At 37.2% G+C, this 21,219-nt stretch overlaps 1 protein-coding gene and 1 long non-coding RNA gene across 3 annotated transcripts; one reads left to right on the top strand and one right to left on the bottom strand.

Annotated features, from left to right (window-relative positions):
• Positions 1-12,263: 12,263 nt before the first annotated feature.
• On the bottom strand, positions 12,264-16,239 carry LOC103927372 (transcription factor bHLH63). 2 transcript variants are annotated; one of them, XM_009336287.3, is made up of 7 exons: positions 15,270-16,239; positions 14,704-14,928; positions 14,460-14,594; positions 14,291-14,362; positions 13,342-13,554; positions 13,154-13,253; positions 12,264-12,461 (listed from the first exon to the last, which is right to left on the bottom strand). In XM_009336287.3, exons 1-7 carry the CDS (start codon positions 15,777-15,779, stop codon positions 12,424-12,426), a joined length of 1,293 nt encoding a protein of 430 aa, XP_009334562.2. In that variant the 5' UTR covers positions 15,780-16,239; the 3' UTR covers positions 12,264-12,423. The 2 variants fall into 2 exon arrangements, with proteins under 2 accessions (XP_009334562.2, XP_009334563.2); XM_009336288.3 differs by having other exon boundaries at positions 13,342-13,551; positions 15,270-16,236.
• A 1,989-nt stretch (positions 16,240-18,228) lies between these two features.
• LOC103927373 lies at positions 18,229-18,548 on the top strand. Its single transcript, XR_664192.3, has 2 exons — positions 18,229-18,347; positions 18,472-18,548. It is a non-coding gene; the product is annotated as an uncharacterized LOC103927373 (long non-coding RNA).
• Positions 18,549-21,219: the final 2,671 nt, after the last annotated feature.

Consider the following 21,219-nt stretch of genomic DNA (forward strand, 5'->3'; position numbering starts at 1 on the left):
GGTTTTAAAAATTCAAATGACAATGTACCCATCCTCAAAGTGTAGAGGATGCAATTACGGGTATTTTTTAATGTGTTTGGTATTTTTAAATGACTTGATATTTTTATTTTTAATGTGCTTATGATTTTTTTTTTTTAATCTCACTCTTTGGCTATAGTATACTATAAAATAAATAAATAAATAAAATTAATTTTTTAAATTTATATAAAAATAATACAATAATACATATTTAATATACAATATATATACACACACACATTATGACTATCGCATTTTATAGTAAGTTTTTTTAGTAGTTTAAAAAATTAAAATCATCAAAATAAATTTTCCTTAATGTGTCAAAACGGGTTACCCATGTGTAAACTTGTTAAAGACCCGTTATTAACGAGTTCTTATCGTGTGACCCGATAATGACACTATTAGTTATTGTGTTAACTCAAAATCTGTTATTTTCGTGTCATTTACGTGTTGTGTTAACAAGTCATGTAAAAAAATTGCCAAGCCTACTATTAGGGTGTGAATAGAATAGGGGTGTATGATAATAGGGATAAAATCTAAAAATAAACTTTCTAAGTAGGGGTGGAAAGGAAAGATTCAATGTCCAGGAGGTAAACAAAATAGAAAATATGAAAAGGCTTATTATATTAACACCCCATAAATTGTTGAATAAACATCACATACTTAATACATCCAACATTTACCTTTTCACTTAAAAATTATCTTAATACACCCACATACTTTCCCATAATACCCCCCCTCAACCCCACATTCTCAATATACACCTTATATTTTGTACATACACCCCACATTTTCCAACTTGCCTCTCAAACTGTAAACAGTATTGTTCAATGCTTGCAATGAATGCGTCTCATCAAGTAGGTCATGTAGCACACGGATCGCCACCTCCAAAAACCAACTGAGACTAGCCTCCACAACATTAACAAGACCGAGTGATGCATTTGTGTGCATAAATTTTGTGACGACGAGTCCGGCTAGAAGTTGTTGATCTGCTTTCACAAGCTCTGATATGAAACAGGGGAAGAGTATTCTTCTGAAAAGCAACGGCCATCTCTCGTTTTGCACTTCGGCTGCTTGAAACTTGCGGGCTATGTTACCGACCAAATAGCAGATATAAGAGAAGATGTTTCCTTACGAAGAGTTGAAGATGATAGTGCGCAAAAAGTTTTTTTCTCAATCACAATGTTTGTAGTTTTCATTGGTTAGGGTTTGTCAAAATAGAGGGTAGGAGTGTGTTTTGCTAGTTGAAAAGGTAATAACGCTACGTCTTAAAGTTGATTTGGCGGTGTGTATTTAAGAAATTTTATTTTTTTTAAAAACCTAATAAGGTCAAAATTGTTATTGCATAATAGGATAATAAGCCATTATTAATATTTACAATTTAATGTTAGGTGCATTCAACATTTTGTGGGATGCTAATATAAAAAGCCATATGAAACTACAGGTAGATTATTACAACCTGAGGATCCTCTATGAAAATATGAAAATATAGGTAAACAAAATGGATGAGGATTCTCTCCGGATTCTCTTTGTGAAGATATCGAGAATCATTCATCGTATATCGTACGGTCAATTTTTGTAAAGTACTGTGTGTGTTCAATTTAAATAAAATAATTCAAAATTATTTTGGCCGCAAAATGACAGATAAATGGATACGATGAAGTGATTTCAAGATCCTCACAAAAGATAATTCGGATAGAATCCTATTCGGTATTTTACGAAATAAAAGAAACCATCTTTTGGTCAACCTTGGACCTCTAAATACAAGCCCAACAATGGAGTGGGCTACACCGTAGAGAAAAATGCTTTGTTGGTAATGTGAAGTGATTTTCGCACTCACTCATATGTTTTATTTTGTTCCTTGATTATCTTATTGTTAAATTCAATAGCTAGGGAAATACAATAGTGTAAGAGGTAAAAAAAGCGTGCAGAATTCAGTCTCCGCGATAATTTGTTTAAAATAAGAGTAAAAAGAGGAGTTTTAGAAAGATTTATTCTTCTGGTTAGAGATCAAGTAAAATGCCTTTCACTAGCTTGTTTTTTCAAATGACAAGATAACAAAGTAATTCATATAACTTCGGGGAGAACTGAAACATCTTCCACCAGCTTGTTAAGTGTTCACATTTGTTATCGTTATCCACCTGTCACAGTTAACCATTTCCTGAAGTCCTATACATGGCAAGCGTTTTGGATTCCTCTTGTTAAGAAAAACACAGAAAACTTGGGAGCTCTGATAAGCTCCAAACAAATTTTTTTAGAGCTGCACTGATATTTTTATTTTTTATTTTTGAAATTCAAGTACAATATTCATTTCATAACGGGAACAACGTACAATCAGAGAAAAGGGTGCTAACAGTGGGCCTTAATAAAAACCTTCCCGGGAAACAACCCAAATTAAGAGAAAAAGAGCACCAACAAACTTAATAATTAAAACTATCCTCCAAAATAGGATCAGAAACTATATGAGGAGGGTCCTCAAACCAAGAAACGGGATGCTCCAAAGTTAAACTAAATCTAGCTAACCGATTAGCCATTGTATTGGCATCTCTTCGCACAAATTTAGCTTTCCACAGTTGGAAATATTGCAGGATCCGTCTTGTGCCATCCATCAAATGCCCAAATGGCCCATGATTAGCCGCCAAATTATTTTGAATTGCAGCTATCACCAATAGTGCATCTCCTTCCAATATCACCTGTTCAGTCTGCCATTGGTGAGCAAATAAGGCAGCTTCACGAGCAGCTGTAATCTCCGCAAGCATAGGTGATGCAATACCAGTCAACTTCAAAGCCGTAGCTGCTATAAAATCCCCAGCTGTATTCCTGATGATCACGCCAACGCCTCCCACTGCATCATGTTCATCCCATGTACCATTGAAATTACATTTAATCCATCATTCCTCCGACTTCCTCCATTTCCGCACATTGGCAGCCTTGTTATCTGATTGCACCTCATTCCACTTCTTAAACTCCAACAACCAAGTGTGAGCTTGCAGTTGGATTTCTTATGGTGGTAAAGCCAAGCCCTTCCAAAGCACTGCATTACGAGCATTCCAGATTTTCCAAAGCAAAACAAGCGCAAAATCAAAGCTCTCTCTTGAAAGAGAATAAGCCAAGCGAGCGAACCATTCTTGTAACCCAACCTCTCTGTTCCGCATAGTTTGTAGTCCTAATAGGCTTGAGAACCACGTCCGCCGCTCGAGAGCAATGCAAGAGGGTGTGTTCAATCGTTTCAAGTTCGTTATCACAAAAGAGACAACAATCATCCATAAGTACCTTAAATTGACTCTAGTTGGCAAAACGTTCAAACAACCCCTCCAGATACAAATTTTGACTTTACCTGGTACCTTAGCACGCCACAAAGCCTTCCACAAAAACTTGATATCCGTCGTCACCGTTGAACTAATCGGTACATCACCACAAATTTCATTGCAAGTTCGAGCAACGAAGTATGCACTCTTATTACATAAAATTTCCTTTGGGGTCTTTAATCCAAATCAACTCATCAGGTGGACTAAACAAACTCAAAGGAATGCTCATAATAAGGTTGGCCTCTTCTTCAAAGAACATTTGAGATATCAACTGCGTATTCCATCAAACACAATCCGAGTCCACAATAAGAGATCTCACAGTAAGCTAGGATGTACTCCTACCGGTAAAGGACTGAGCACTTTTGCATAATTATCTCGCGGTAGCCAGTTGTCACCCCAAATTTTAATATTCAACCTGTCACCCACCCACCATTGCGCTCTATGCTGAATCAAAACTCTAGAGGCCGCCATGCTTTTCCAACAATAGGACGAATTTGTCTTCACCGTAGCTTGTAGAAACCCCATTTCAGGAAAATAACGAGCTTTAAAGGCTTGAGCAACAAGAGAGTGGTTGCTGGATAATACGCCAACCTTGCTTAGCAAGCAAAGCTAGTTTGAAAGCGTACAAATCTTTGAAGCCCAAGCCTCCCTCGCTTTTTAGCTTACACATCTTCTGCCAACTCACCCAGTGAATACATCGTTTACCAGCTTCTTTCCCCCACCAAAACTGTGTGACCATTTGATTTAACTTATCACATAATGTCTTCGAAAGCAAGAAAGTTTGCATGGTATATAAAGGGACTGCCTGGGCCACGGTTTTAATTAAAATCTCTTTGCCAGCACTATTTGGAAGGCTCCCACACCATCCATTAAGTTTTTTCTAGAGCCGATCTTTGATATATGCAAACGTAGTCTTCTTGGATTTATCAATGAAAACCGGCAACCTAAGATAACGATCATGGTATTCTACCTTGTTTATACTAAGGCAATCGGCAAGCAATTGAGCATCCATTTCAGTCACATTCGCACTGAACGCCACACAGCTTTTAGAAAGATTAATCGCTTGCCTGATGCCAACCCATAAGATCTCAACAATTCCTTTAGTTCACAACATTCCTGCAAAGTACTTCTGGAAAAAATAAAGCTATCATTTGCAAAGAGGATATGATGTATACTAGGTGCACCATTACAAACCTTGATTCCTTGTATCCGTCCTTGAGCCTCCCACACATCCAATAAGGCCGAAAGACCTTCTGCACAAATCACCAACAAGAACGGAGACAATGGATCCCCTTGCTGAATACCCATTTTAGGTTGTAAGAAGCCCACTAGTTCCTCATTAAGCTTGAACGAATAAGGAACTGAAGTGACACACATCATTATCCGAGTAATCCATTCCTCAGCAAACCCCAATCTTCTCATCATTTGTTCTATGAACATCCATTCGATGCGATCATAGGTTTTATTGATGTCTAATTTCAGCACCATCACACCATTCCAACCACTATTCTTCTTTTTCATAGAGTGAGCAATTTCTGATGCACTAAACAATTATCTGAGATTAATCTTCCAGTAATAAGTGCACTTTGGGATGACGAAATGATATCCAGTAAAATAAGCTTCAACCTGTTCATGAGTACTTTGGAACAAATTTTGTATATCACATTACACAAACTGATTTCCTGGAGTTGAGTCATGGGGGTTAGGTCTGCTTTCTTAGGTATAAGAGTTACATGCGTAAAATTAATTTTCCACATCATACTTCCTGATGAAAGAAGATAGTGAACTCCATCACATATATCATGACCAACAATTGCCCAATGTTTCTGATAAAACCCAGGAGTCATTCCATCTGGTCCTGGCACCTTGGTAGGGTGCATTTGAAATAAAGCAAACTTTATTTCTTCATCAGAAAATGGTAACAGAAGATTCTGATTTATCTCAGCCATGACTTTTGGTGCAACCACACCTAGAATTGCAGAAGCATCTACTACACCCGTGGAGTCAAACAATTTTGAAAATAATTCACTATTACCGAGGCCATACCAGCCTTACTTTCATGCCACTGCCCTGTTTCATCAAACAAACTATGCAGCCCATTTCGTCATTGTCGTCGAGATGTTTTTTGATGAAAATATCTAGTATTTTGATCTCCAAGACGCAGCCAATTCTCTTAGGACCGTTGACATCAGAATGCCTCTTCTTGTCCTAATAGCGCGTGTAATTGAGTATACAATTCATGCCTTTGAGTAATAATTGTTTTAGTGAACAGCTTACCAAATAAAGCTTGTAGTTTATCTTCTGTTGCCACTATTTCACCAGGAATTGAACGTTCAGTGATTTTCACCCATTTTAAAACATGCACCCTTGTTGCTTTAATCTTCTCCATAACTTGATACATAGGGGATCCAACATAGTTTGTAGACCATCCCTCTTGTATCGCTGTCTCATAACCATCCTGCACTAACCATCCATCTTCATATCGGAAGCTTTTCTTAAACTTTGCTATTTTCTTGACCTCCAACTCCAACAAGATCGGAATATGGTCTGAAGATGTAGGCTTCATATGGACAACTTTGAAACCCAAAAATAAATCAAACCATTTTTGTGTGGCAAACGCTTTATCTAAACGAACCTTAATATTGCCACCCCTCGTCGTTACCCAAGTAAACTTGTTGCCAATAAAGCCTATGTCTTTCAGTTCACTATCCATCAACGCATTTCGAAATCCTTCCCTTTGCCTTTCACTTCGTACATCACCACCTTCCTATTCAACGGCTTGGAGAACTTCATTAAAATCCCAAAACAACAACATGGTAATGACGAATTTTCCTTGAGACGTCGAAGCAACTCCCATGATTTGTAATGTTCAGATTCAACTGGATAGCCATAAAAGAATGTAAGTCTCCAGTGAAGGGCATCTCCCATTCTACCCACCTCAAAATCAATATGATTCGAAAAATATAAGCGGAATGAAAGCTGGGCTTCCTCTTTCCACATAGCACACAGGCCATCAGACTGACCAGAACTCGGTATAGTAAACACACAATCAAACTGTAACTGTGATTTTAACTTCTCCATATGTTCTCCAAAGCTTTTAGTTTTGCACAGAAAAATCACCACGGGATCTTTAAAGAGATCAAGTATCTTAAGTACTCGAATTGCACGGAGGTTCCCAAGCCCTCGACAATTCGAATTGATACAACTCATTGAAATATGCAGGGCTGAACCTTGTTCGCCTCTGCCATTGTAAAATTCATTAAGCTTGAAGAAGCACGTTTCTTTGTGGCATGGGATCGTTCAACAAAATCCTTTTCCCGATCCATATGTTTCCTTAGTTCAGGGAGAACAAACTTACTGCGATGCATCCTTTTATTTCCTTTATTACGTCCCAAGCGTTGTTCGAAATTTTTTCCGTCCAAATTCCCAATTCCAAAAATGAACGGATCCAGATTGAAAAGATCAGATCCCAACGAAAGTGTAGGTACAACCTAGTGACCATAGCTTTTCTTCCCAACATTCTTAACCTCCTAATTCCCTAAACACCAAACACTTTTACTATTCTGAGGTGGACTATCTTGGTCAATAAAGGCCCATTGCCTTACATTTGACATCAGTAGCTCAGTACCAAACAACAATAAAGATTGACTTGGACTCAATAAAGGCTCTCTAAGTGGTGCCACATATGGCAAGATTGCCATACTATCATCCTCCCCCATAAGTTTTTCATTAAGATCAGGAATAACCTGGTGTGTCTGCCTCCCCTCGACCGCATTCATAACCTGTGTGCTCAATCCCAAACCACTTTCCTCTATACCCCCATTCCATGACTCGTGTATTTCGGAGGTTGCTCTATCCTGATTACCTCCACCAAACTAGTCTTCAGCCCCCACATTTTCCTCCATAATATCATCCATGTCATCCATGATTGGCACTGATATAGCCCAACCACCATCATGTCCTAACCCAAACCGTTTACTAGCAGGCTTTCTGTATTCCTTCCTTAGTCCATCATCTTGAAACCACGTCCCATAAGGTTGAGCATAGTCATCATCTTGTCGTGCGTCATATTTTTCACACTGGTCCTCCACATGATCCATTATGCCACATAAGAAACAAGTGAGTGGCAATTTTTCGTATCGAATATCAACATTCAAAGTTCGACCTTCTAATTGCAATGCCACGTAACGTCTCAGAGGTTTTCAATTATCCAATTAGACCCTAATTTTGAGAATGCTTCCAAACTGTTCCTTCTTTCTACTCTGATCAGTGAGTACATAATCCCTCAAGTGGTTGCCTAGAAACTTCCCCATTTGGCGTGTCATATAACAGAACGGTAATCCCTTCATTGAATCTAAAATTCCTGATGAAACAGCGGAACCCTCATTGGATTGGTCATATTATCTGCCTCCACAATAACCAAAAGGAACTATTTATTAAATAGTCAGGCCCCCCCTCTGAGGATGGTGGTTTGCTCATAAAGAGAGTTGAATCTGAAAGCAAAGCGATCATCTTCGAGATCAAATATCAACACATGCGCCTTAGGGCGCCATAAATTCCTCATCTGTCGCTTAAAGCTTTCCTTGTTGATTGGTTTAGAGGACAAAAATTTGCCCACCAGAAACACCTTGACGATTTCAAAGATCCCACATCTTGTTTGTCAACCACGATGACTTTCAGTTCCTCCTCTGTAATAGCAAACTTCCCTGAGAATTTTGAAACTATTTCTTCCATTGTCATCAGTCCTGTTGTAAGCCAAGACCAACCCCACATGCACACTTTGAGACACCTTATTGAGAATTGCAGGACTCTCTCCCACACCATTAGACAACTGGAGCACACCCAGCCCTCACGCCTGCCTCCTCACCAGAAAAAGCAGTCTGAATCACCGAAAACCAAGCTTTCCCGATATTCTCAGTCGTCGCTCTTCTAGGGTTTGAGAAGAAAACCTAGAGAGCCTTATTGGATTTTATGCCATGTTAGCTGCACTGATATTTGCACTACACAGAAAGAATCTATGTAGTTTTTGAGCTTTCATTCCTTGAAACAGCACCATATGAGTGAAAGCTGACCAAAAAGACCTAAAAGATGACTAAAGCAAAATCAAAGGAGATCATTCATATGGAGTGGACCCAAGAAATGAGGAAGGCAAGATCATCTATCACCATCAAGAGGAGCAAAGAGAATCAAAGGAGATCATTCATATGGATGAGGCCAGGTCCACGGACCACACCCCTTTCTCACTATTATATTTGGCTTGAAAATGAAGTGAGATGAACCTTTTTTTGATTCGTAACAACAAGGGCAAGAAGTGGTAACGTGTATGCAATCTTTAGTGGTCCAAAAACCCAAACAACAAAGGGTGAGACCGATGAGTCCTGACATGTTTGGTGCGATTTAGTCTGGTCTTTACCAGTTGTATATCGGTGGAAACATGAACTAGGTGGTCCGGAAATGTTATTTGTGGATTTAGTAACATGCTGCATAACCCCAACCGATCAATCATTTCCTTCTAGTTAATCCATGTACTTATCTTTCTTTGGTTATACTTTGGTTTTTGGTTTTCAGTTTCATTTTTTAGTTCAAAAGATGACAAGGCGATACATAGGGAAGAATAGAGAGAACAAGGAAGGAGGAAGGGGAGAGATGGATTCGGGACAGAATATTACCTAAATAAAAAGAAAAACTAAAAACAATTCCAAATAGTTTTTACTTTTGAGTTTTTGTTTCATGCATTATTCTTCATTTCACCATTTCTCTCTCCCTCATTCTATTCGAAAACAAAATGTTGCCAAACAAGCCCAAAGATTCTCCCTATTTATATGTTCATTTTCTGTCTAGGGTTGCTAAGAATTCAGCTGAGAAGTAAAGTCCCCTTCTCTGTTATAGGCACCTACAAGGGTAGTTGATGTAGATTCATATATATGAACATGTAGAGTCCCTTCCATTGAAGGATACTCAAATAATAATAATTGATCAACACCTTGTGGTGCTTATTCTGTAACTTTTCTCAATGATTTGAATCATCTATACTTTGATACATCATTCATTGATTATTCTTGCAAAAAATTAGACAAATTTAAAACCATTCAAACATCCAATTGTAGTGAAGCAATAGAAAATAGACAAATACGATTTTTCAAAGGACCACTAATATGATTACCACTTAATCCAACTGTCAAATGGTTTCAGATTTTGATAATTTTTTGTACAGATGATCTTTGAGGGAAGACCTAAGAGATTGATAGTTAGATCGTTGGAATATGATGTGGAGTGAGGTGTGTGACATTTTTGTGTAGAATTATCCATCCCTGTATCATGTCTTTTAAATTAGTACGAATAAGTTACTGATCTAAAAAGGATAAAAAGTAAACTAAATAAATCGATAAAATCAGATCACGGAATAAATAAGTGATTTACTTGAACAACGGATGATTAAGAGATTGTTCAAATGTTCTTGCTTTAGCTATTTTAACCCAAAAAACAACTTGGTGAATAGTCACTAAGCTAAATATTAAACTCTCACTGCTCTCTCTTTAGTAATAAAAATATTCATGGTTTGTTAAAGGGCAATTAACTGGAATGATTATTTTTTTATATTTAGTTGCAAAAATTATCACTTTCAATAATGATGATATATTTATTATATATCGATGACACAATGATAAAATAACGATCACACAACACAACGATGACAATATGTAAAAGTTGATAATTTCTGCAACTAAATGTAAAAAACTGACCATTTAGCTAATAGCTCTTTGTTAAAATAGCTAGTGTTATTGGAGATCCAAAGATAAACTGGCCAGCCAATACGGCTTTACTTTTCTATTCACTGCTAAATTAACCTAAAAGGCTCTTGAAGAAGGTTTTTTTTATTTTTGAACAAACGATATTATTTACACTAAGGAAATATTTTCTTCCTATTAACTACATTATCAAACAACATTTTACCCCAAGACTTTGGCATATGATAATTTAGAAAATGGTAGTAAACTGAATGGAAATTACACAAAACTACCTCAATTATGAGTCGAATTACAATCTCATACCTCATGTCTTAAACATTGCAATGTCATACCTCAACTTATGAATTCATTGCAATGTCGGACTTCCGTTAAATTTTCTGTCAATTTGACTATTAAATGATGTCGTGGTAGAAACCGGGCCCATTCCTTTACCAACTGGAATAAGAAATTAATTAATTATTGATAATTATTAATTTTTATTTAATAATTAAAATTAAGTTAATTTTAATGAAAAGCTCATAACACTGTTTACTTTAACGAAAAACCACATTTTTACACTAAAAAGTCAATCCTAGTACTATTTATTTTACCTTTTATTTTACACTTATGGTTAAAATTTAAAGTTTTCAAATCATTTTCATTAGTTTCCATAAAATTAATTCATTATTAATTTTAAAAAAATCTCTCTCTCTTCTCCCCAATTTCCTATCGTCTCCTCCCCTCAGTCCTTCCTATCGTCTCCTCCCCTCACACCTTCCTCCTCCATCACTCCCTCCTCCTCCATCACTCCCTCCTGCTCATACCAGCCCATCCCAAACCGAATCCTACTCTGACTCGCAGCCTCCTTCTTCCCCCCACTTCTCGACCCTAAACTTTGATCGCCGACGCCCAGCCTCGACAAATTACTCAAGCCAATGCTGACCCTTTGTCACCACTAAACCCAAAGAGGCTCTCATGCGGCAACGGCCCCGATCTCATCTTTATGCTATTCCACCCCAGCGAAGACGCCAAAATGGGAGACATCCACAGACGACTTCTTCGTAATCGCGCCGGTCGAGCTCTCGGAATCTGCCTATTGAATCCACTGCCACCACCAGAACTGGTACCGAGTGAGTCGTCTTTGGATGTGGATTTGGAATTCTGATTTTGCAGGGAAGGAGGCATAAGGGGAGGAGACGATCGGAACTCAAGGGAGAAGATGAAGATAGGCATTTTGGGGAAAAGAGAGAGAGACAGAGAGAGATTTATTTAAGTTAATTTTAATTATTAAAGAAAAAATTAATAATTTATTAATAATTAAATAATTTTCAATTACTTTTAATTAATTAAATAAAAATTAATATTTTTTAATTAATTAATTAATTTTTTATTCGAGTTGGTATAGGAGACATCATCATTTAATAGCCAAATTAACAGAAAATTTAACGAATGTATAACATTGCAACAAATTAATAAATTGAGGTATGATACATTTGAATGTTTAAAACATGAGGTATGAGATTGTGGTTAGTTCAACCTATAATCGAGATAGTTTTGTGTAATTTATCCTAAATGGGTAAACTAAGGGAAATTTCAATGGATGCACCTGACTATCACATGTATAATTATCAGCACTCTTTGTTTTTGCATAATTATCATCAGGGTGTCTCATCAAATATTTATATTATTCCTCTCAAAAGGTGGCTAGGTCGGTCCACGGGGAGGCTCATGGCCACTATCCGTCATCTAGTGCTTGCCTGAACTTGTCTTTCAGCTCCATACATCGGAAGGACAACTTGCATTCCATCATCAATCTTCAAAACATGATTAGGCAATTTTTCCTTCCCATGACAACTGGTGGCTATTAACATTTGATATTGCTTGTGTCAACACTTGTCTTTCACTTCAATTTGTGTGTTGTTTGGGGGGGGGGGGGGGGGTGCAAAGTAGGGGCGGATCTATTAAGGGACCACCCAAAAGCTCGGATAAGTGGCTGTGAGGACCTTCGATGACCACCCAAGTCCAGGCCGATAAGGGAGGAGAGGAGCAACTACAACACTCTTTTTGTAAAAGAACAAAAAAACTTACGTGTCACTGAGTTGTATCATTTATGGTCATATTTCTATTCTCGTGACCTGGCACGGAAGATATGAAATTAGAGTTTAGGGTTTAGGATTTAGGGTAGGAGGGAAATAAAAACAATGGAAGATATTTGTGTATATAGGAGAATTTGTTTTATTCATACTATGTTGCAGGTATACATACAAACATATATATAAATATGTTATGTACTTAAGAGAGTAGAAAAAATATTCTGGATCAGATGCATTAAGTAAACTCTTCCAAGAATCAAATGAGTGATGTTTCATTCACATCTCCATCTTTAAATTGCTACCTTCAATGGAACCTGCAAAAATAACATAAATGAGAGTAACTCTATAGCTAATTTTCCCTTAGTCCGGATTGAAATATCCGACAAGATTTTTATTGAGTCCCATTGTTAGCATACTATCCTTAGTTTTGTACGTTTTTCTTATTTTTCAATAAATATCGGACTTCAACTCAAAAAGATACAACAGAAAAAAAAAAAAAATGATTGACCAATCAATTGCACCATCATTATTTGATTGAGTGAATTGGAGCCTAAACTTTCTCTTGTGGGGACCATTTCATTTGACTAAGACTTGATATACACCATCACCATTATGTGGATTACAGACTCAAATTGCACCAGACCTTTAACTGCTCACCCTTTCTAATCCATAATGTTTAGGCAAGATCGTAATCATTCAGAGAAAAAGAAGAAAATCTTTACTTTTGATTGATTTAGGAGCAAAAGCATGATAACCATTCATTTAGAAAAAATATTCTTTTCAACAAAGCGATATTCCAAGCTATGCTAATATACGCTAATCTGGAAAGTTTTTCTTCGCCCAATTAGAAAGGACCTAAATTCCTAAGCAAAATATTTAGACATTTGTGGGTCTATGTGGTCCATAATCTCTATCACAGGTAGTTAAACCTAATAATTCTTATCTTACAGGAATGGAGTTATGGGCATTGGTATGAGAATGCAGGAGAAAGATTAGTTCTATCTACCTGTACATGGTTGCGATTGAAAGGATGATCTTCCTTGTTGAAATTCCACATTGAAAATGTTCTGTAAACCAGCATCCCAAATTGCCGTAGGTTGGGCTTGCTGCAAGTGGCATATACTATTTTCGATAAAAATATTGCTAAAATTTTACAGGTTCCATATAACTGACACAAGAGTTTAAAAACATTACAGTGAAACAGGATGTGTCAAGAAATGGTTCGGGGGGGATCGAACCAGGAGCGCTTATGGTTCTTCGAAGCGCCAAATCAGTGGAATTTAACCCCATATCCAACCCACAAGATGCCAATTGTTGCATTGGATTCAACTGAAGATACGCAGAATTGGTCATTTCTGATGACATACCAATCGTCTGAAAATTGGCCCCGCATGTAGGAAACATCTGCTGATTTGAAGCGAAATAAGAGTATAAGTAATGGAACTTTGGACAAACAATTCTTCATTAGTTCGCCAAAAGAGTAAAAACATTATTCTCTTAATGAACATTTTTTTTCCTGTTAAGCCATTTCAAGCAAGTTTGCACATCAAATTTTAAGAACTACAGGGATGGTAATTGGGATATCTATAAAAATCAAGGTTCTAAAAGACGTTGGACGCTAGTTGGGTAACGGGTTAGGACCTAGCGCCTAGGCGGTTAGGCGGGCATTAAGTAGACCAGGCAGATTTAAGTAAATTTATTATATTGTATCAATAAATGCCTATTTATACTTAAAAAAAAAAAACACATAATTGTATTGAGATACATACACTGCATAATAAACAGACATATAGATTATAAAGTATTATTGAAAACATGGGGAACAAGCATATAATGAATGTTCATCCAAGTATTCAACAAATCTATTACATTTTATTGAAAAACTAAAATCCAAAATGAAAGTTATTGATTTAATGTCTAAGTGGGAGTCATGACCCAGGTTGGTGCCTAGGCAAGTTTAAGCGGGCTAGGCATGTGCCTAGGAGGGCTAGGCAGACGCTTAAGCAGGTCAAGGCGCCCTTTCTTAATTTTCAAATGCCTACGGACTAATCGTGGCAGTGACCAACCGCCAAGCGCCTAGACGGAAATTTTTAGAACAATGATAAAAACTGATTGGTCTTATAGAACTTAAAAGATTACTGACCTCTTTTGCAAACAAGTCATCGATGTTGAAGTCAAGCCTCGGATTCACAGCAGCTAGTTTCATAGACAGGAACTGTTAATTATGAAGCGGATCCGTTTAAGAATACAGAACAATAAAAAGATTTCCAAGTACTTAAACCAATGATGGGAAAAGATCAAATGTATGTCACCTCTACTTGTCGTTGGAGAGACTGAACATAATTGATGATTTCATCAAGCATGCCGGCCTTGCCAGTTATCTTGTTGCACCCTGGCACTAAATCTTGCAGATACTTCATTCGTTCACCGATTTTTTCCCTCCTAACCTGCAGGATCATGAGACCAACACAAGGCATAAATAACACGAAATCGAAGAACAAGGTTTACACGCGGTAAAAGTTATATGTAAATTTGAACCCCATATGTCCTACTCACCCTCTCAGCCAAGCTGTGGCTATCAGTGGCCTGACCTCGCCGCGCGCGGACATGGATGTAATCAGGCTTTTGAACCTCAGAAGCTTTTGAATTGTCCTTTGAAGTATCAGCAGAAGATTCTTTGTCGTTGTTCTTTGTGCTGATTTGCTCTGTGATCTTGGAGTCCCCTTCCTCTGCACAACTTTTCATTCTCTTCTCAGAGCTATCACTTTCTGCAGTTGCAGCCTGGAAATCCCAAAAAAAGATATATATGTAATCAGCCAATCTCTCAAAACATTCTATACTTCTCTCACGGCCTTTTGAAATTTGTAACTTAAATTCCAAAAACTTGCTCAATTTAAAATAGAAAGTAAATAAAGGAAAAAAAAAAAAAAAAAACAAGAGACACAACTACAACACAAAAAACGAACAAAGTACAATCCAATGTATATATATACATGTACATTTTTGGGATATTGGATGAAACGAGGACTTAATTCCAAATTCTGAAATGAGTAAAATAAGATAATGCATGTTTTCGATCAAATATTGACGACATATTAGAAAGTTGAACATAGAGGGCACACCTTATTGCTCTGCACCTCATCAGCCTTCCTCTTTTTAAAGCTTTCCTTCCCGGCCGGCAAGCTAAGCTTTTGAGACAAAACGGTGTCGCTTGACCTCTTCTCAGCGGCTACAGCGGGCGAGCAACTAAAAGTCCTGGAAATGTTGTTATTGAGAACATTACCCATCTCTTCCAACCCTGCAGTTCCATTATTATTCATGACCAAACCACAAGACTTGAAACCCAATTCTGCCCACCGGTTTTCCGAACTCGGGTCGGGTTTCACTGCCGGGTTACCACCCAGAAAACCGTGAAACCCCTGAGCATGAATTGGAAGGGAGAACACCCCACCAAGCTCGCTCCCCCCAAAATTATACTGAATCTGCTGCTGTTGTTGATCATGATGGTCGCACTGCTGCCACTTCATCCGGTCCCTCTGCCTCTCCATCACCGTCATGTCGGTACAGTTTCCGGCGATGAAGGTCCCCGGCGCGTTCATACAGTTCAACATCTCCGGTAAAGCTCTGTTCATCACACAGACAAAAACGCACACAGATTTTGGGAACCTCTGAAATCGAGCGATGTGACCAGAAATCGAAAGGGAAACAATTGATGGGTAGTAAAACTTTTGGGGTTTGAATAATGGGTAATGATTAGTTTTGGAAAATGTGGTGAGATTGGTTAGGATTATTACCTCATGCCCAATACAGTTTGGAGTTTTATAGGCAAGGTTTTGATCATAAAGTAGTAGTAGTGTGTAATGGGAGCTGGTGGATGATGGTATTGGAGCAGTTGGAGAGAGACGGAGAGATAGAGAGAGATGGAAATGTGAGAGAAAGCTAAAGAGGAGACGGAGGGGGTTAGGTATATATAAAGACGAAGAAAGGGTTTGCCGGAATCTGACAAAGAAATATCCGGCATTATTAGAAAGAGGAGAGAGAGAGAGATTTAAGATGATGATGATGAGAGAGAGAGAGAGAGAGAGAGAGAGGATTAAGCAACTGGGGCAGAGAGCCATCGAATGTATCCACATAACCAGAGGCCGCGGGTCGTGGGCCATGCTTGACATGACCGCCACGTGGTCTTGTCCGGATTAAAACGGAGTGTTAAGCCTGGTTGCTAGGTTTAGGGTTCCGACGGAACGGGGTTTATTTTGTGGTGCTGCATGCTAAATATGATTAGCAGCGTCCGACGACTGCATGATAGTCTAGGTCTACATGTCTTACGGTGACGACTATCTATCACGGTAACGGATAACTCGAATAAGACTAATTGACTATGACATGTTACATTCTGATTCTATTTAGTCTAAGTATTATAATAGTATTTAATAGTATTTAGCATATTAATCATTTAATGATCAATTAGCTCTTTAGTAATTAACACAAACATCCTTGCATTGTTTTTTTTTAAAACAACGATATTTTACTTGAGAGGAAAGGTAGGGTATTGGGCAAGGTTACTAACTAGGTATCAAATTCAACATAAATATAATATGTTATTGTTATCCATGTACGTCGAATTTGACAACTCTCGCTTGTAGATAAGGAGGGATATCAATGGTAGTTATAGTTGGTTACGTCCTTGCATTGTTAGATATTGGGTATCATTGAGTTTTGGATAGTGTATTAAAATACTTGACAAAGTTACCCTTTTTTTTTTTTTTTTTTTTTTTTTTTTTTTAACAAAAAGTTTAGGGTGAGAGGAGGTTACGTCATCCTAGGGTCAAGGCATATCACAAGGTTCTTTGAGGACTTGCAAAGGGGTCTTAGCCTATTTTTTTATTTTCATAGATCATGGTGTGCGGATAAGTGCGTGTGGTTATATCCGTTACGTATGTTAACACTCATGCCCTTTAAGGGATACACGTATAAGGAACCCTTTAAGATTTTGTGTTTAGCCTTTGGGATATGTATGTATGGAAAATGGATTACAGAAGATGTAAGCACAGATATAGCCATACACAATTTGTCAACACAAAATGGATAAACAAATTATGCATGGTGACCTTCTTTAATTTATCGGAAAAAACAACTCTCTTTGTTAGTCCTATTGAATGTTTTGGCACTCAACATGATATAAGCAATGAACCAATACAAAATCACAGTGAAATACAGTGTCATTCAGTACAGTTGCCACGGCTGATGATGCATACACTAGTAGAAAATCATGTTTGCGCAACGCAAAACACAACACGTCGTGCAAATGGCCTTTTTGCAACGCCAGTCTTCGTTGCGCAAAGTTCTTTTTTTTTTTTTTTTTTTTTTTTTCTTTTACTTTTCTTTTGGGGTTCTTGCATTGCCTTTTTCTTTTGTGGCATCCACTTGTGTAAATGTTTTAAATTGATGATCGAATTAGTTCATTGTATTCATATAGGTTTAAAGAGTGTAGTTGTAAAAAAATTAGAGTTAAAATAACCGTTAAATCGTGATTTTTCTTTTATAACCGTCAAAAAGTTTTGTCCTGTTGCTTGATCTCTAAATGTTTGTTTTTAGCGATTTTTGGCGTATGTGATCTCAAAGTATATACAAACAAGTTTGACGGTTGGATCGTTGAAACTAATTTCGTATAATGTGTTTCCCATCAAGTTCAATGGTATATATATTTACTAAGTGAATTTTAATTTATTTTTATTTTGTACTCATAAGCAAAAGGGCAAAAAAAAAAAAAAAAAAAAAAAAAAAACTTTGCGTGACGTAGGTGCAACTACGTCTCGCAAAGCTATTTTGCTTAAACTGGAAATAATGTACTCGATTTTGCTTGCGTCAATTATATGCTATCTCTCTTGAGTTCATGTTCGTTTTAGTTTAAACTGGAAATCATTGACAAGTATTATTCTTGAATATAGATCAAAGCAAAACTTGAGGACTTTATCAAAGCCGTGTTTGCTCTATTTCAAGGTGTGTTAAAAAGTTTGGACCGTTCCAATTCGTACTAGATTGGTAAGAAGTGAGAACAATTTTGCTAATTATCATTCTATTCCAGATTTGGACTTCACTTTTCTGGAGATGAATCCTTTTGCATTGGTTGATGGAAAGCCATATCCTTTGGATATGAGAGGCGAGCTGGATGACACTGCTACTTTCAAGAACTTCAAAAAGTAAATTTCATTCACTTCAGTTGGTTTTACCTTCTCTATTTTGTTATGTATATGCCAAGCTATTTACTAGTGTTTTAGCATACTACTTTCAATACCACCTTACATTATTATTACTATGTTTCAGGTGGGGCAGTATTGAATTTCCAATGCCTTTTGGAAGAGTTATGCGTCCTACAGAGAAATTTATTCACGGGCTAGATGCTACACACAGAAGCCTTCAACTTTTAAATGAGTAATGTATTTATACTTTTTGTTAATACTCAGTAAATACCGTGTCTAGACGTTCCAAATTCTTTGTTTTTGTCTAGGAAAGGAAATTGCATCTTCTTGGCACTACCAAGAAGTCAGCTGATTCCTAGTTTGTCCAATTTACATTTTCACTATGTAGCCCGAAAGCCGGGATTCCTGCATGTCGCTAGGAGTGTATAGAGTTCAGAGCTTTCTGACCTTTGAGTTTACTCTTCAACCATGCTCCTAATGCCATAGCTATGTTCTAAGAAATAAAATCTAAAAATCAAGCAGGAAGAAAAAGGTAGTGTTGTCTGAAATCAATGATGTTCTACTAGTTGAAAAGAATAGGCCTTGGGGCAGTCAGTTGCAGTAAAGGACTAGCCATGAACCCTAAACCCTCTTGTAGAGACGTAAATTTTGAAATTTTGCGTTTACACCTCTATTGCACATTCCAAATTCAAACTGTCTAATGTGTTCTGTATCTTCTAATCTCACACCAAAAATAACAAAATGAACATGTTTGCTAGAGGGCTCCTGAGTTCTATTACAACTACCTCTCCCTTATACTTATAATTATACAAATATAGAAAGGTATACATAACTTATTGGCGATTGAAGGTGACCATCTACAAGTTGCAGAAGCCCTGGAAATGGGTCTCCAGTCTTTCTACCTCGCTTTATTAGGCTAGGTCATATAGATATATATGATATGAATAGGACTCGTCTTTGGGGTTTCAACATTATGTCCACGATTTTTGTGAGTCTATTTTACTTTTACACGAATTGTGATGTTACTCAAGTCAAGTCAAGTCACTGTCATGGTAAAGTGATCAATAAATTACATGCGATCAATTGTCATAAATTGTATGACTGCATTAGTTGCTTCTGTTACCTTCCTACTTGTTTACTAGTTAGTCTCTATGGTCATGTGTCTGCTTGAATGGCTAGTACAAAGTAAATTGTTTTTGTATGGTACTTTGATCATATCAATTAGTCTAATGAAGTTTTAGTACCATTGATTGATTACAATGTCTGCTTACTAGAGTGTTTACTAGGCATCTTGAAACATGTTTTAGTTGTTATAAATAGTGATTCAGATAATCTTTAAAATTTATCACAGATTTGCAATGTGGAGGAAGTGACAACAATAAAAGGTCAGCTTGCGGCCCAGGGCGAGCAGATGAGTATGATTGTATGGGCCTTATAGATGTTCGGCCAACAAATCCCGATGCCAGCACCTGATCTTGCTCTACCTTCGACCTCCCAACCACTTCGCCCAGCTGATACTCAGTAGCCTTATGTATCAAACCTAGAAGACTACTTCTTGTAGTTTGTTCTTTTTTGTTCGAACATCTTGTATGTACAATTTCACATATTTTATAATTAAATACTTTTTCTTCGTTTATTAATTATTGTTTAGAATTTAAATACAATATTTATTAAAAATTAAATAAAAAATATTTTTGCCAAAAAATGGTTTTCACGACAAAGAAGTGACATGCGTTGCACAAAACCACTTTGCACGACGTAGGTTATACATCGTGCAAAACCACTTTGCGCGACGCAGGTTATACGTTGCACAAAGTGGTTTTGCGTGACACAGGTTCCTACGTCGCGCAAAGTGGTTTTGTGTGACGCATGTCATTTCTTTGTTGCGCAAACCCTACTGTCACTGCCTTGGCGCGACAGTTGGTGCGCGACGAAGGTTCGTTGGGCAAATTTTTGCGCGAAGTTTTTTGACTTTGTGCGACGAAAGGACCTTGACTTTGTGCGACGAAAAGACCTGCTTCACGTAAAGTGTTTTTTGTACTAGTGATACGGCACTACTTTTATTGCAACAATCATTTTATTACGTGAAGTTGGCTCGTTGCAATAATAAAAATTTTAAAATAAAATAATAATGACAATATAATTTAATATTTGTGGGACTATGATTTTTCAAGAACAGAGTAAGGCTGATCGGAATACAATTACTTTAGAAGTCCGGTCATGGAGTTCGAGCGTAGCTGGACCAGATGGAGCAACGATGCCACCATCACCCCTCTTCCATGGTAATAGGCAAAGTCCGAGTGATTTTGCTCGAATGACCATGCTTGTTCCGCAAGACATAAGATCTGATTCAGATATAGACTCAAACAAAATCCTTATAAGTTTGGGAGTTCTTACAATCTAGGAATTGACGTGCACCCCAAGTAATCATACTTCTAAGAGGATGCAATATCTACTTCTAGATATCCTCTAGGATATTATATCCTAATGAGGTCACTCCCACAATGTGGGATTTTATAGTAAGCCCACATTACGTCTTTGTCCTTGACTTTCGTTACTCGTAATTTCTTCATTATAGTTCCGTTTCGCAAACGGTTTTGCCTACAAGTTTGTGGAATTGAACTCTATTTGGAAATGCTAAGATTGACCGCAAAAGGTGTACAAATTTTGAATGACTAATTATGAAACATCAAACCTTGTAACTAACTAAATTTCTAATTTTTTTTTACGAAAATGAGATAAATTGGTGTAATTACTAAATACGAAAATTTAAATAGTGAAATTTGGGGACGGGATTTCACACCGTAAATAGCTAAGTCAAAGTAGAATCATAATCAACAACAATCACATCCTTATTTGAGGACCCATATTG

The sequence above is a fragment of a genome, unplaced genomic scaffold (genome assembly GCF_019419815.1).
Source record: "Pyrus x bretschneideri cultivar Hongxiangsu unplaced genomic scaffold, Pyrus_bretschneideri_v1 Contig70, whole genome shotgun sequence".
Taxonomy (NCBI): domain Eukaryota; kingdom Viridiplantae; phylum Streptophyta; class Magnoliopsida; order Rosales; family Rosaceae; genus Pyrus; species Pyrus x bretschneideri.

What these genes read in the sequence shown, in the direction of transcription:
- LOC103927372 (XM_009336287.3), bottom strand. Translation starts at nt 15,779, where the DNA reads ATGAACAGAGCTTTACCGGAGATGTTGAACTGTATGAACGCGCCGGGG. An exon ending in CTCTCCAACGACAAGTAGAG is followed by an intron (nt 14,363 to 14,459) that starts GTGACATACATT and finishes CATAATTAACAG; the next exon opens with TTCCTGTCTATGAAACTAGC. An exon ending in ATGACTTGTTTGCAAAAGAG is followed by an intron (nt 13,555 to 14,290) that starts GTCAGTAATCTT and finishes GCTTCAAATCAG; the next exon opens with CAGATGTTTCCTACATGCGG.